Below are 14,664 nucleotides of genomic sequence, written 5' to 3'. Positions count from 1 at the left end.
AATTATCCAGGTCACTCTCTTGGTTCATTGTTTGTATGTCCCTTTTAATTATTAAGACATCAGCCAGTTTCTTTCGTATGTACAACGTAACACCTTTTTCCATGTTATTCTTATAGCTTGTCATTTGTAAATCCACTTTCAACTCTACACTATCTCAGTCTTATCAGGCAGAACTTGTTCTGCTTCCATAACATCATTTAGACACAGTCTGTCCATAGAGGCAGATGACTCTGATGACACTATTAAAATTAACTTCTGAGTCCATTGTTCAAAAATATCCTTCAGTATGTCCAATGTTAGAATATTTTGCTTCATTCTGTAATTGTAAGTTGAGTTTATGTTCTTTAATTGTAATCTTTAGTTCCCTCTAGTGTCGAATTTTAAAAATCTTATTTTTTTAAAATTCAAAACAAAAGCATTTTTTCATGGGAAGGATTCTGTATATTTAATTCCAAAATCTTATTTCAAATTTATCTGGACCCTTAGTCCATTTGTAACTTCATAAAATCAAAGTTTTAATCACCCTTTTGCTGCTTATTCTAAAAAAATTTTTTTTTAAAGTTCTTAAACTTGTAGTTACAACTTTTTTGAAGAAAACTCAGCTGATGATGTCAAACTTGTCAATCCAAAGGTTTCTAATAGCTGAAAAGCAGTTAACAAACAATTTCCAAAAGTAATTAGAAAAGGAACTTTGCAAACATAGTGTCCTTTCAAGGGCGCCAATCGCAGTTTAAGCAAGAGGGCTAATCCCTCATCTCCCAGAGCTCTAAACCCACTGGAGACCACTATCTTGTGGTCTCCTCATGAGGAGCAGCTGTCTGGAGCACTTGTGGGTGATCTCAAGTCCTCTTCTTGTCTAGAAAGAAATTATTGAAGAGCTGGTTGACTTGCCAGCTCTTCAGTCCACTGCGGTCATTGGCTCCACTTTTCATGGAGCAGTCTTCAGTCTGCCATTTCTTTCTCCAGAAGTCATTCATAGATGTCTTGTGAAGAAGCTTTGGGGATTGTCTTATCTATTTGCATCTCCCATTCACTCAATGCCCATTGTGAGAGCTCTGCTATGTGTGCCCTCAACATTCTGTATTTATTGAAAAGCAATATAGAACAGAGTCTTTTTTAAAATGATATCTAGAAATTGAAGAATGACCTTAAATTTGAAAGGAAATTCCAATTATCTCAAAGGGATATGCTTCAGATTAGACAAATATAACTTCTATTACTTCAGAGGCCTTTGTTAATATTCTAAACTGATCAATACTTTTACACTGTGATTGTATTTTTGTTTTGTTGTTTATTCATTTAGTTGCTTCCGACTCTTTGTGACTTCATGGACCAGCCCACACCAGAGCTTCCTGTCGGTCATCAACACCCCCAGCTCCCCCAGGGACGAGTCCGTCACCTCTAGAATATCATCCATCCATCTTGCCCTTGGTTGGCCCCTCTTCCTTTTGCCCTCCACTCTCCCTAGCATCAGCATCTTCTCCAGGGTGTCCTGTCTTCTCATTATGTGGCCAAAGTATGTCAGTTTTGCCTTTAATATCATTCCCTCAAGTGAGCAGTCTGGCTTGATTTCCTGGAGGATGGACTGGTTTGATCTTCTTGCAGTCCAAGGCACCCTCAGAATGTTCTTCCAACACCACAGTTCAAAAGCATCAATCTTCCTTCTCTCAGCCTTCCTTATGGTCCAGATCTTGCAGCCATATGTTACTACAGGGAACACCATTGCTTTAACTGTGTGGACCTTTGTTGTCAGTGTGATGTCTCTGCTCTTAACTATTTTATCGAGATTGGTCATTGCTCTTTCAATGCTTCTACATTTTCTCCCTCTATTTGCCAGTTATCAATCAAGTGGGTTGCCATAATCTTCTTCTTTTTTTTGAGGTTTAGCTGCAAGCCAGCTTTTGCACTTTCTTCTTTCACCTTCATCATAAGGCTCCTCAGTTCCTCTTTGCTTTCAGCCATGAAAGTGGTATCATCTGCATATCTGAGATTGTTAATGTTTCTTCCAGCGATTTTAACTCCAGCCTTGGATTCCTCAAGCCCAGCATGTCGCATGATGTGTTCTGCATACAAGTTGAATAGGTAGGGTGAGAGTATACAGCCCTGCCATACTCCTTTCCCAATCTTAAACCAGTCAATTGTTCCGTGGTCTGTTCTTACTGTTGCTATTTGATCATTATACAGATTCTTCAGGAGGCAGACAAGATGACTTGGTATCCCCATACCACTAAGAACTTGCCACAATTTGTTGTGGTCCACACAGTCAAAGGCTTTAGAATAGTCAATAAAACAGAAATAGATGTTTTTCTGAAACTCCCTGGCTTTTTCCATTATCCAGTGGATATTGGCAATTTGGTCCCTAGTTCCTCTGCCTTTTCTAAAGCCAGCTTGTACATCTGGCAATTCTCGCTCCATGAATTGCTGAAGTCTACCTTGCAGGACCTTGAGCATTACCTTACTGGCATGTGAAATGAGTGCCACTGTTCGATAGTTTGAACATTCTTTAGTGTTTCCCTTTTATGGTATGGGGATATAAGTTGATTTTTTCCAGTCTGATGGCCATTCTTGTGTTTTCCAAATTCAGATGCTGTCGTCTCCTGCTGCCTTGTTATTAGCAATGCTTCTTAAGGCCCATTCAACCTCACTCTTCAGGATGTCTGGCTCTAGCTTGCTGACCACACTGTCAAAGCTATCCCCGATATTGTTATCCTTCCTATACAGGTCTTCTGTATATTCTTGCCACCTTTTCTTGATCTCTTCTTCTTCTGTTAGGTCCTTGCCATCTTTGTTTTTGATCATACCCATTTTTGCCTGGAATTTACCTCCGATGTTTCTAATTTTCTGGAAGAGGTCTCTTGTCCTTCCTATTGTATTGTCTTCTTCCACTTCTGCGCATTGCTTGTTTAAAAATAATTCCTTATCTCTTCTGGCTAACCTCTGGAATTTTGCATTTAATTGGGCATATCTCCCCCTATCACTGTTGCCTTTTGCTTTCCTTCTTTCTTGGGCTACTTCTAGTGTCTCAACAGACAGACATTTTGCCTTCTTGGTTTTCTCTTTCTTTGGGATGTATTTTGTTGCCGCCTTCTGAACAATGTTGCGAACTTCTGTCCATAGTTCTTCCAGGACCCTATCTACTAAGTCCAGTTCCTTAAATCGATTCTTCACCTCCACTGCATATTCCTTAGCAATATTAGTGAGCTCATATCTAGCTGATCTGTGGGTCTTCCCTAATCTCTTTAGTCTGATCCTAAATTGTGCAAGAAGAAGTTCGTGATCTGAACTACAGTCAGCTCCAGGCCTTGTTTTTACCGACTGTATAGATGTCTGCCACCTTTGGCTGCAAAGGATGTAGTCAATCTGATTTCGGTGTTGTCCATCTGGTGAAGTCCATGTATAAAGCCGTCTCTTAGGTTGTTGGAAGAGAGTGTTTGTTATGCAGAGTGAGTTGTCTTGGCAAAATTCTATCAGCCTATGTCCTGCTTCGTTTTGTTCTCCCAGGCCATGCTTACCTGTAATTCCAGGTGTCATTTGACTTCCCACCTTAGCATTCCAGTCTCCCGTGATGAAAATAACATCTCTTTTAGGCGTGTTGTCCAGTAGGTGCTGCAGATCCTCATAGAGATGCTCTACTTCAGCTTCTTCAGCATCTGTGGTTGGGGCATATATTTGGATCAATGTGATGTTAGATGTCTTGCCCTGAATTCGAACTGAGACCATTCTATCGTTTTTTGGATTGTATCCAAGCACTGCTTTAGCCACTTTACTATTAATTATGAAGGCTACTCCATTTCTTCTATGGTCCTCTTGTCCACAGTAGTAGGTCTGGTGGTCATTTGATGTGAAGTGGCCCATTCCAGTCCATTTCAGTTCACTGATGCCCAAAATGTCTATCTTTAATCTTGACATCTCACCAATAACCACATCCAATTTGCCCTGGCTCATAGATCTTACATTCCAGGTTCCAGTGGTGCGCTGATCCTTAGAACATCGGATACGCCGTTCACCACCAGCACCGTTGGCTGCTAGCTGTCCTTTTGGCTTTGAGCTAGCTGCGTCATCACGTCTGGGGCTAGTTGAACTCATCCTCTGTTCCTCCCCAGTAGCATTTTGACCATCTTCCGACCTGGGGGTCACATCTTTCGATGGTATACCGACATATCTCTGGTTGTACCGATCCATTTAGTTTTCACGGCAAGAATACTGGGGTGGATTGCCATTACCTTCCCCAGGGATCGCATTTAGTCTGACCTCTCTGTCATGACCTTCCCGTCTTGGGTGGCCCTTCACGGTTTAGCTCATGGCATCATTGAGGTGCTCAAGCTCCAGCACCACGACAAGGTAACGATCCTTTGCTGAAGATTTTTGTTTTACTGTCATTATTTTAAACTGTAGATCCATTCTGATCAACAAGGTGGCAGTACCTAGCTAACTATGGCTGATCTCAAAAAGCTACGCAGAGTCTGACAAAGTTAGTACATGGATAAATCTTTAGGCCATTTCTAAATTTCAATACAGCATCTTTCTTACATCATTTCTACTTTACTTTTGGAGATACCTATAGCTGCTTCAGCTAACTGACAATACCTACCTGACTTTAATAGATTTCAAAAAACTAAGCCTAGGCTTGTACATGATTAATACATGGATAGGGAATCACCAGGAAATATCAGGTGGGATACTATTATTCCCATGTTATTTTTATACAAAAGAACTAGTGTACTCCCTAGAATGCAGAAATACCATCCATCCCAATAAATTATGTGTATTTCATCAAAAAGCATCTGGAATGACACTTGTTGATGAATCTAAGAAGTTTAAAAGAGGACAATACAATTATGAAATATTAATATTTCAACTAATATTCTGACCTATTCACTTTTTACTCAACACAATATGTTGTATACAACACACTTTCCTTTCTTGTCATCTTAATTAGAGAGGAGAAAGAACTCTCATAGTCTCCTTATGAGGTGTGGAATTTCTTGTTTCTTTTAGGATCCATAGAACATAGCAGATGTAAGAAATGTTAAAATGTTGGAAAAGGATAAGCACTTGCATATTTATGCCTATATGGATCCTACAGTAAATAAATACTTGTTTTTATCAAAGTATATTACAATACTGGAGCATCTGCAATCTTAAATTCTATTACTCTCCATTTTTGAAATCTGAAGGCTCAAAACATTTTCCCAGTGGAAACTGCTCTAAGGAAAAATGTCACCTGTATTACTTTGCCCCTATTAATTCTTTTATTGAACTGATTAAAGCTACCAATTTTTCTCAAATTATTAAACTGCACAGATTTCACTTTTTTCTCTCTATCTGGTTCATGAAGCTTCTCTTAGGATGGACTTGCATAGAGAAATATATTTCCCAAATCAAAAGGAGATTTATTAAGCTATGGTGGAGTAGCCATTAGTTAAGACTGCAAATCTAGGTGTATGTGGCAAGAAATGTGTTTGGTAGACCACTAGCTACAAGTCCTGAACTAGCCACCCGAGATCAGTAACCCAAGTCCTAGTTACATGCTGACCACTGCAAGACATTCTGCGTAAGGCTATCCTTAAACCTAGGGGTCCACAGAGGTGGTAGTGGAGGGAAGGGAATGACAAAACCCTGTTTGTCATAACACAACTTAAACCAAATGGTGTATGTGTGTGTGCGCGCGTGCATCCAACATCAAGACACAAGCATGAAAAGGCAGAGTAAGCATAACACAATGCATATGTCTCTCTCACACACCCACCCCCCACTCCCATCTTCATGGTTTGTATTGAATGCCAATGTTTTTAAAGACTGCTTGGAAGCTTCAGTTGGTACAAGCTGTGGCAGGCAGGCTGCTATTCAGCATACAATACCAGGACCATATTATGTCTATATTGAAAGACTGGATTGAATGCCAATTTTGTTTGTATGTGTGTGCATGATTTAAAGGGCTGGGCTTAAACTTTAAAGCCCAATTAATAGGGGCCTTCTAAGGGACCATCTATCACAATATAAACCTGTTCATGCAAAGCATACTACTGACACAAATGTATTGATAATCTACAAAGCAACACCATAGATATTTAAATCAATTAAATCTATAAATTATTCTATTGCTTTGAAAAATTAAATCTATAGATGTATATATACTTAGTACATTTGACAAAAATGTGTACTTTCCTCTGTTAACAGGAATGAAATCTACCTCCTGCCTATATATTATACTGGGAGATTCTAAAAGAGATAGAAGTTCAGCTTTCATCACTATTTTCAATTTAGTGCATAATTTTCCTGAGGCCTTGTAATGTTCTCTGGCACAACTGATCTGATGTCTCTCTATCCATTGGATTGCAATAATCAAATATTTTGCAGAGGAAAGAATCTGTCTCTACATAAGACACAGCAGAGTTATACATCCATCTTGAAAAAGGAATGAAACCAGGTCACCTGATTTCTAAAGTCATCCTGAATCTGATCAACCTACCTATTACCAGATTAGATCCAGGTCAGCATCTTCTCTAACAAGAACGTGTAATATATATTGTATTGACATTGTTAATAATAGGAACTGATTGCACTAGGTTTATTTATTACCCAATTTTTGTTTCTCTTTGCAATTTGGTGTCCCGAGTCCATTAGGACAGGGGTGAGTGGGTTAGAAATTTTGTTATAAAAGCCAAGTGCAGAACTGCCATTTTCCCCAGCTATTTCTTTTATGAAACAAAACTGAATGTTGAACTATAGCTTCTGAGTTCTATGAACCAAAAGAAAAAGAAAAGATTATGGTCTACATCCTCCTTATATATTTATAACCTAATAAAATTTCAACAGTGAATCTTTTGCTGCAGCCCCAGAACAGAAAGACAGTCACTGAAATTGGTGAATCTATTTAATGCCATGAAACAAAATTCTAAGTTTTTCAGAATCAAATCTGGGTTGCTCATCCTAAATATCTTGTCTAGAAGCACTGTACAGTAGATATGCATACTAAACAGCAGTAGAATTTATTTTCTTTGTCACAGTAAAGCAATTGTACAATATGAAATTCCCCTGTTTGTGAACACAACTGGATTATCTTGAGGTGTCTATCTCCACAAGCCTTTCTTTCAAAGCAATACGTTTTATTATTTTTTGGCTCATTTTAGGCTGAATTTCTGAGGCATTGGTAGCCAGTCAAAAATATATGAGTTTTCTACAACTGTTCCTATTTTTCAATTAAAATTCCACTTAAAGCTTTCAGATATTTGCTTGTTACTCAATCATTTCCTAATGGTAACAATATTCAGATGCTGGCTGAATTGTTTGACTCCTTGGGATTCTCAGTAAAAGTTGAAAGGTATTTCCATAAACCTGCACAGAACTCATAATATGGATAGCAATAAACTACAACTGAGGTGTGTGGGTTACAGTATCCCGCACAGTGTTCAATAGCTTATTTATATTGCTTTCTAGATCTGTAAATATCCTTCCTTGTGCAAGATTGTGGTCTTATTCTTTAAATAAGTGCTCAGATGTAAATGAATATACTGCCATAGCTGTTTCAACATGGCACTTGATATATTTATGGAACTTTCTTTTTACTCTTCTATAAAAACTGTCATTGCTATCACTTTCTGTTACAAAGGATGTTCTTTTCAGTTGCCAGATGTGTTTAAGGCAGGGTTTATCACACTGAGGTTCATGACCCCCATGCACCCCCAGGGTAGTTAGCAACTTAGAGGAGGATTGCAAGTATTTAAAAAAATGCCTCAAGTATATTAAACTTAGATGAATAATAATTAGACTTTTTTGTGTGCTGGCTTCCTTTTCTTAGCAGAGACTTGAAAATGCTTGAACAGCCAACCATATTGTATTGTTTAAAATATTATTGATCTTATTTTGAAATGTACATTTTAATACTCACATGTCTATTTATTTTACAGCATGTTTAAAAGTATATGTTAAATTTATCATTGTGTCCAAAACAGGGATAAGAGTTTTGCAATATGTTTGATTAAAGCCTAATGTATTTCATGGATAGCAATTTACAATGCAGTTGAAGTTCAATATTTTTAATTATTTCTTTCATAAAATTCTGTAATTTCTATTTAGTATATAGATTAAGGTTTAATTATTAAGATTAAGCAGTATATTTACTTCATGTCCAACCTTAATGCTAATGAAATAATTACTTTTATTCATGAGGGGTCACACAAATTTATTTATCATTTTAGTGAGCCATAGTATGGCAAAGTTTGAGAAATCTTGGTTTAAAAATTAGTCTAAAGCATTATTCAGAACATATTCACTTTGTTCTGGAAAGCTTTCTGTTACTGTTATTGTAATAGACCAAATACTATGATTCTTTGATCTCAGCATTCCCAGGGATGTCATATGCATTAGATGTCACTGTTCAGATGATGTGGATTATTTTGTTGTGTGATCTGGTGTCATTTATGCAACAATATTATGTGTGCAAAGTCCTTTTGACATCACCACATCTTCTACTGGATACCTATAATCTCATCCAAGAAACAAATCAAGGATGTGGCCTGTGTCATTGCAGAATTTATCTAATCACCTTCTACAAATACATCCTACTCACCACCCTATCGATATAGTGAATATTGTAGATTTTATATGTGTATGGTAATAGAATTATCCCACAATAAAAGTCTTTTCTTCTATGAATTCTGAATGAAAGCCATTTTTTAAAAACTGAGTCGTTTCAACCAAAGTATAAAAAGGATGGATTTCAAGAAGTTCTGTAGCAACATTAAGTACAGTACATTTTAGGGATATATATGGATACATGACACCAAATCACTAAATCATAATTTATAATTCATAACTGTAGGTCATAATTAGATGAATTTCCCAATTCCATTGGCAAGAAGATTGATTCCTTTTTACTACATGAAAGAGATCCAGGAATCACACTGTTAGTGTTTTCTCAATGGCACTGTTATAAGACCTCTAAAAAAAGTGTTAAGATCCTAACTTTAGGATCTTAAATCCTAAACACAGTTAATAATGAGCACATTGTCAAGGCCTAAGATTTCTCCTTAGGTGAAGAGGAGGAAGAGACAGGTGTTACTAGCCAGGCCAATAAAATCAGCCCTTGCCCTTCTAGATAGAAACACCTACAGAATCTGATGAATTCATCAAAATGATAAAATGAGCATTGCACTACTTCAATACAAGCTCCAACCTTTTCATACACTGCACATAGAGAAAAGGGTGGAACATGCATCACAGTGGCTCTTTTCATCATCTGACCCCCACCCCCTATAGACACCTTTGCTGAGGCATAGAGCATAAGATATCGATGGCAAACCACTTCCATCTTATAGCCAAGAAAACTGCATGGAAATCTCCATGAAATCACCAGGAATTGAGCATGACTTGAAGAAGATCTACATTTTACCTTTATCCAGCAATATAAGACTACAGTTATAATGTAAATGTAAATCTGTTTGACTGAAAAACAATTAGAGGTAACATGATACTTTGAAGGGAGAGGGCCAAAGAATAACCTGAAGGGATGCACTGTAAAGGGGAGATGGGCTAAAAGGAGCTTACAGAATTATAGAATAGCACTGAATTTGGGTTAATAGGTCACTGGGCCCTTGGAGGCACTCAAGGTAGATCTCCCATGAAAAATTAATTTTTCCCATGGTAACCAAGCATTTTGCTTTTACTGGACTATTAGTGCATGCATTAAAATGACACAATCATATTTAGTGTACTTATACACAATCTCTAAATGTATATGCAATTTTAAAGGTTTAAAATGCAGAACTCATCTGAATATAAGAATTCAGAGTTCTTTGGATTCATAGCAATTAGCTATCAAGGCTTTGAATTCCTCCTTCGATACTGTATTTGGACATTCTTTGTCTATTCAGTAGTTTCCAGAATCCAACACATTACATTTCTGCCATAAAACACTAACCTGTACATGTCATTCGTTTTAAGTAGGATTTATTCTCAGGTAAGTGCAGTTTAAAAAGTTGCAAGCAAGAATAAGCAAATAGTTGGTAACTGGCATGGACAGAAAGGTCTCATAAAGACCAGAACACCTCCTCACCAGCAATCAGCAGGGATTAACACCAGGACTAGCACTGAAGATGTTACCTAGTCAAGTAACAAAATGTCTGCAAGCAAACAGCCAAGCTCAGAGAGCACCAAGGACTCCACAGTTCAAGTCTGAGTTACATATATTCTCTTCTATTGGTTTCATAAAATTCAGATGCTGGAGCAATTATATGTAAATCAAATAACCAAATATTTGGAAAGAATTTAACAATAGAGAAAGATGTTGCATCATCTGAGTATCATGAAACAATATCTAAAAAGATTTATTGGTAGATGGCATGGTTCCATCCTTGGGTCAGATGTACCTGTGATCCCTTAAGATTTTTCTGCCTTCAATTTTACAACCTTGGCTTTCATTGCTTCCAGGCTGTACCCACAGATGGTCATTCAAACTCAACATCTGAAGAAGATAGATTGACAATGGTAACATTCAGGTTCCAGTGGAGGAAGAACTTCACACTGTTGTTTCCAAAAGACAACATCAAGTAAGAATTCTCGCCATTGGGATGGCTAGAATTCAAGACAGCCTTAGCAAACCAGACTGCTGCTCTTTCGCTGGAGGAGCTAAAAGAATCAGCAGAAGCCTAGGATCCTGTTTGAAGTCTCCCACGAAGGAATACAGTACAAACAAGTTATGGCTTGGATGAACCTAACAGCAACAGCGGCAACCTATCTTCCTGGGGTGAAAGGGTGGCCATTTGCAATGCTATTTATCCCCTGCATTTTCTGGAGGCTAGAAAGGGTTTGCCTTCCTGAAATGCTATTTCCACACTTGAGGGCACAGGAACGCCCTCACGCTAGGGAACGGAGTGGGCCAACCCTCCAAGACATCTTTGGAGATCTGCATGACCTGAACTTGCAAGCGGCATTTTTAGGAATGGCCGTGTTTCACGTGGACCGCGTTCCTTCGGGCAGATTGGGAACGGGAACTCTTCGCAATCCCCACTCCCCGACGCCCACGCGCCGCCCGGGCCAGCTGCTCGGCATTTCAGAGGGTTCCGGCTGCTTCTGACCCTGGTGCTGAAACCGAGAAGCAGACGAAGGAACTACCAGGGCTCCGCCGCGCGCTCTGAACAAAGCGGGAACTCGAGCTTTCGAGAGGGAGAAATCCACCCTGGCGTCTGTGGAAAAGGAGCATTGATTTGTTTAAGGAAGCGCGACGGAATCGAGGCGGTAGAACAGCGGTGCCCCCAAAGCCGAGAAACGCCACGAGAGGTTTGCCTCTTCTAAGCCACCTTTGAAGGCACCAAAGCAAAGGAGCGGATAAAAGGGGGGGCGGGCGTCTCCAGCATATTCGATACCCATTTATTTATTCATCTGCCACCATGACGACCATCCCGCCCGCAGAGACCCCACCCCATATTGGCCATTCCTAACAACAAGTGCTTGAACGGGTCGCGTGAAGTTGGCTTCTCTGGCAAGCCAGCGGGGCGATCCTCTTCTTCCCATACTCGCCAGGGCTTAAGAGGGACGCAGCTCTCCCCCACCCGCTGCTCTCTGCCAGCCAGGCTAATTTGTCCTCACCTGCCGCTTGGAGGTGAAGCCAGAGGGACACAAGGGAGGCTGCCGTCCTCCACATGGTGCGTTCGTGCAGCAGGGAGAGCATCGCTCCAGCTCCCGCTGGCCGCCAGCGGTGCCAAGCTTTGCTCCTCACCAGGGCTTTCCTCCTTCCTGGCGAATGAGCATGCTTGAGAAGTGCACGCAGGTGCAGTAAAGACCGCGAGGCTGCTGCCCTCTCCTGGCTCCAGACTTCGCCCGGGCGAGGCAGGCCTTGGGGAGGCAACCAGCAGCATTGCGAAGGAACGGGCGGCGGACTGAAAGGGCGAGGGAGCGAGCGGCTGAAAGGGGGACAAGGAGAGGGGCGACGGAAGTCCACGGGACCGTGAAAGGAAGTTGGTGGAAGAAAGGAGGTAGCAATAGGGCCAGGAAGAGCAGCCTTCCTCAAGCTGGGGTTGTCCAGATGAGTTGGACTTCAACTCCCATGACCCCATCAGCCAGCAATGTCATGGGGGATTATGGGAGTTGAAGTCCAGCTCTCCAGGCAACCAGACTGAGAAGGTTAGTTTGGAAATATTGTAATTAAACTGCCACAGCTGGCCTATTCCCTTTTCTGCTCCCTCTCCACTCGGCTACCTGGACAACCTGATTAACTCTTACAGATCTTACAGGTCAACAGATTTTCTGTATCATGTTAAGACAGTGAAACAATTCACACTACAGTAACCATTCAGCTGTACCACTTCTATGAACTTATCAGAAAACAAGGGAAGTTCAGAGGCAGGCCTCACCTGGCAATGCCCATTAGTTTACACAAGCAACTGCTTTAAATTAGTCCACCACAAAGTTCATTATAAATTCACAATTTATTTTCATAACTCAAGTTCTGAAAATTATAGGTAGCTTGTAATACTCTGGAATTAATGCAATGTACTCTCGTTAAAAAAGCAAATTGTTATAGCAGCAAGTTTGTGTGTCAGAATAAACTAATCAGTTGCATTTCTTCCCTCCAAGGGAGGATATTACATCTCAGCCACGCTTCAGCTTTTTCAGGCTAAGATACTAGCCCAGCTGCTTTATGGGACTTTGGTTTGGCCTTCCAGCTTCTTGTTTACTGCCGAATACAATCCAAATTCATCCAAGCGGCTCTCCAGATACCCTACTGTGTTTCAAACGCTTATGTACAGTTGGAGACCAGCATGAGTGTGTCTTGCTTCCATAAGCCTTTGGCTAAAACTTAACTTTTCTCCTTGAGGCTTAGTGCTATTAATTCTCCAGGATGACTATCAATTTACCTGGATTAAGGCTGTTCTATCTAAACCCCTAAATCTGGATTTCTCTCCCTCTTTGTTCTCAGGTTGGAATATGATCAGGTGAAACAAACACCAAAGCAAAAGATAAAGGAGACCACACATCAGGCAGATCTAGGAAAGGTCCTGGCCTTCCTGTCATCAGCAAATACAAGATACATTGTTATGTCTGCTGTCTAACTCACACAGCTAGAAACCCCCAGGCACAGGAAAGCTTTATCCTTCACCCAGCATCATGCTCTCCCCTCTGCAGTTTTGGATAGTAAATATAAAAAAGGACCATTGGCTAAAAGGCTCTGTCTGTGATTCCGGAGAGGTGGAAACCATGGAACACGTTCTTCTTCATTGCTCCTTTTATAGAGACATTCGAACCAGATTTATCCTCCCTCTGATCAGCAGATATTTTGCTAGCTCTGAGTCGGTCTATGTCCAAATGCCACTTATAGATAAACTGCCATTTATTACAGCACATTTGCTATTTTGTGCAGCAGTATGTAAGATCCACCAGACCATGACAGCTCAAGTTCCTGCTACATAGGTATATTTTATGTAACTTTAGAGATTATTGTATTTTATATAATTTTAGATATTATCTCATTTATAGCCTAGACTTAGATTGCTTCTTTTTTGATTCCACTCATGGGTCCCACTCAGGCTGTTTTATAGATGTATCTTAATTTTGTTTTAAATTTTTATTTACTTAAGCTAAACTGTTTTATAGATGCAGTGGCGCTGCAGGTTAAACCGCTGAGCTGCTGAGCTTGCCGATTGGAAGGTCGGCAGTTTGAATCTGTGTGACGGGGTGAGCTCCCGTTGCTAGTCCCAGCTCCTGCCAACCTAGCAGTTCAAAAACATGCAAATGTGAGTAGATTAATAGGTACCGCTTCGGCGGGCAGGTAACAGCATTCTGTGTAGTCATGCTGGTCACATGACCACGGAAGGGTCTACGGACAAACGCCAGCTCTTCGGCTTTGAAACGGAGATGAGCACTGCCCTCTAGAGTCGGACACGACTGGACTTAATGTCAAGGGAAACCTTTACCTTTACTACAGATCACTTATGGACATATTTTGTCATGAGTACTGATGGTGAGCAGGAGGGGGCCTCTATCCAGGGGGGAAAATGCATGCGTAGTACTGAGGAATTAAGCAGCCATTCAAAGAGACACAGATCAGACCCGCCTTAACTTTCGGGGTTTATCTGTCTGGGTTTTTCCCATGCTTCTTCAGTTTGTTAGGATTCTGTTTAATATAGCAGTAATAAACACTAGAGACCTACTCCTTGTCTCAGCATGATTTCTGACTGTTAGGACATCAATCCTAACAAACTCCTACTCCCATCAAAAGAGGGAGGAACAAAGAAAAATAAAGGAGAGACATTTGGAAAATGTTTTCGGAAAACCAGGAAATTCGGCAAGCCATCCAACAATTGGCAGCAGCCCTGCAACAACACCACCAACAAGTAGATCTCCAGATCAACACATTACAAGCTGCCATGCTACAGCAGTTACAACAACCAGCTCTGATTAACCCACAACTGGTGCCAGCAGCAGCAGCAGCAGCAACTCCACCAATAGTCTTGAGATCCCAGGGCAGTCTACCAGAGAAGTTTGGAGGAGAAGCAGGACAGTTGAGAACCTTTCTCACACAGTGCACAATGCTTTTCGACAGCAGATCAGCAGAGTTTCCCACAGACAGAACCAGAGTCACCTTCATTCTAAGTCTGCTAAAGGGACCAGCAGCCAAATGGGCTATTCCCATGTTGGAGAACAACGACCCAATTCTCAACAACT

The 14,664-nt window shown here is 40.4% G+C and overlaps 1 protein-coding gene across 1 annotated transcript in view; it reads right to left on the bottom strand.

The window, feature by feature from the left end:
* PTPRR (protein tyrosine phosphatase receptor type R) overlaps positions 1 to 11,728 on the bottom strand; it is a 91,756-nt gene extending 80,028 nt beyond the window's left edge. The window contains exon 1 of the mRNA XM_063309131.1: positions 11,590 to 11,728. Within this exon, the coding sequence (XP_063165201.1) occupies positions 11,590 to 11,671 (82 nt within the window). The 5' untranslated portion in view covers positions 11,672 to 11,728. The remainder of the gene's footprint in view (positions 1 to 11,589) is intronic.
* Between the last annotated feature and the right edge of the window lie 2,936 nt (positions 11,729 to 14,664).

Source organism: Candoia aspera, chromosome 7 (genome assembly GCF_035149785.1).
Source record: "Candoia aspera isolate rCanAsp1 chromosome 7, rCanAsp1.hap2, whole genome shotgun sequence".
In the NCBI taxonomy this organism is placed as follows: Eukaryota; Metazoa; Chordata; class Lepidosauria; order Squamata; family Boidae; genus Candoia; species Candoia aspera.
This window is presented reverse-complemented; position numbering and strand designations above follow the sequence as displayed.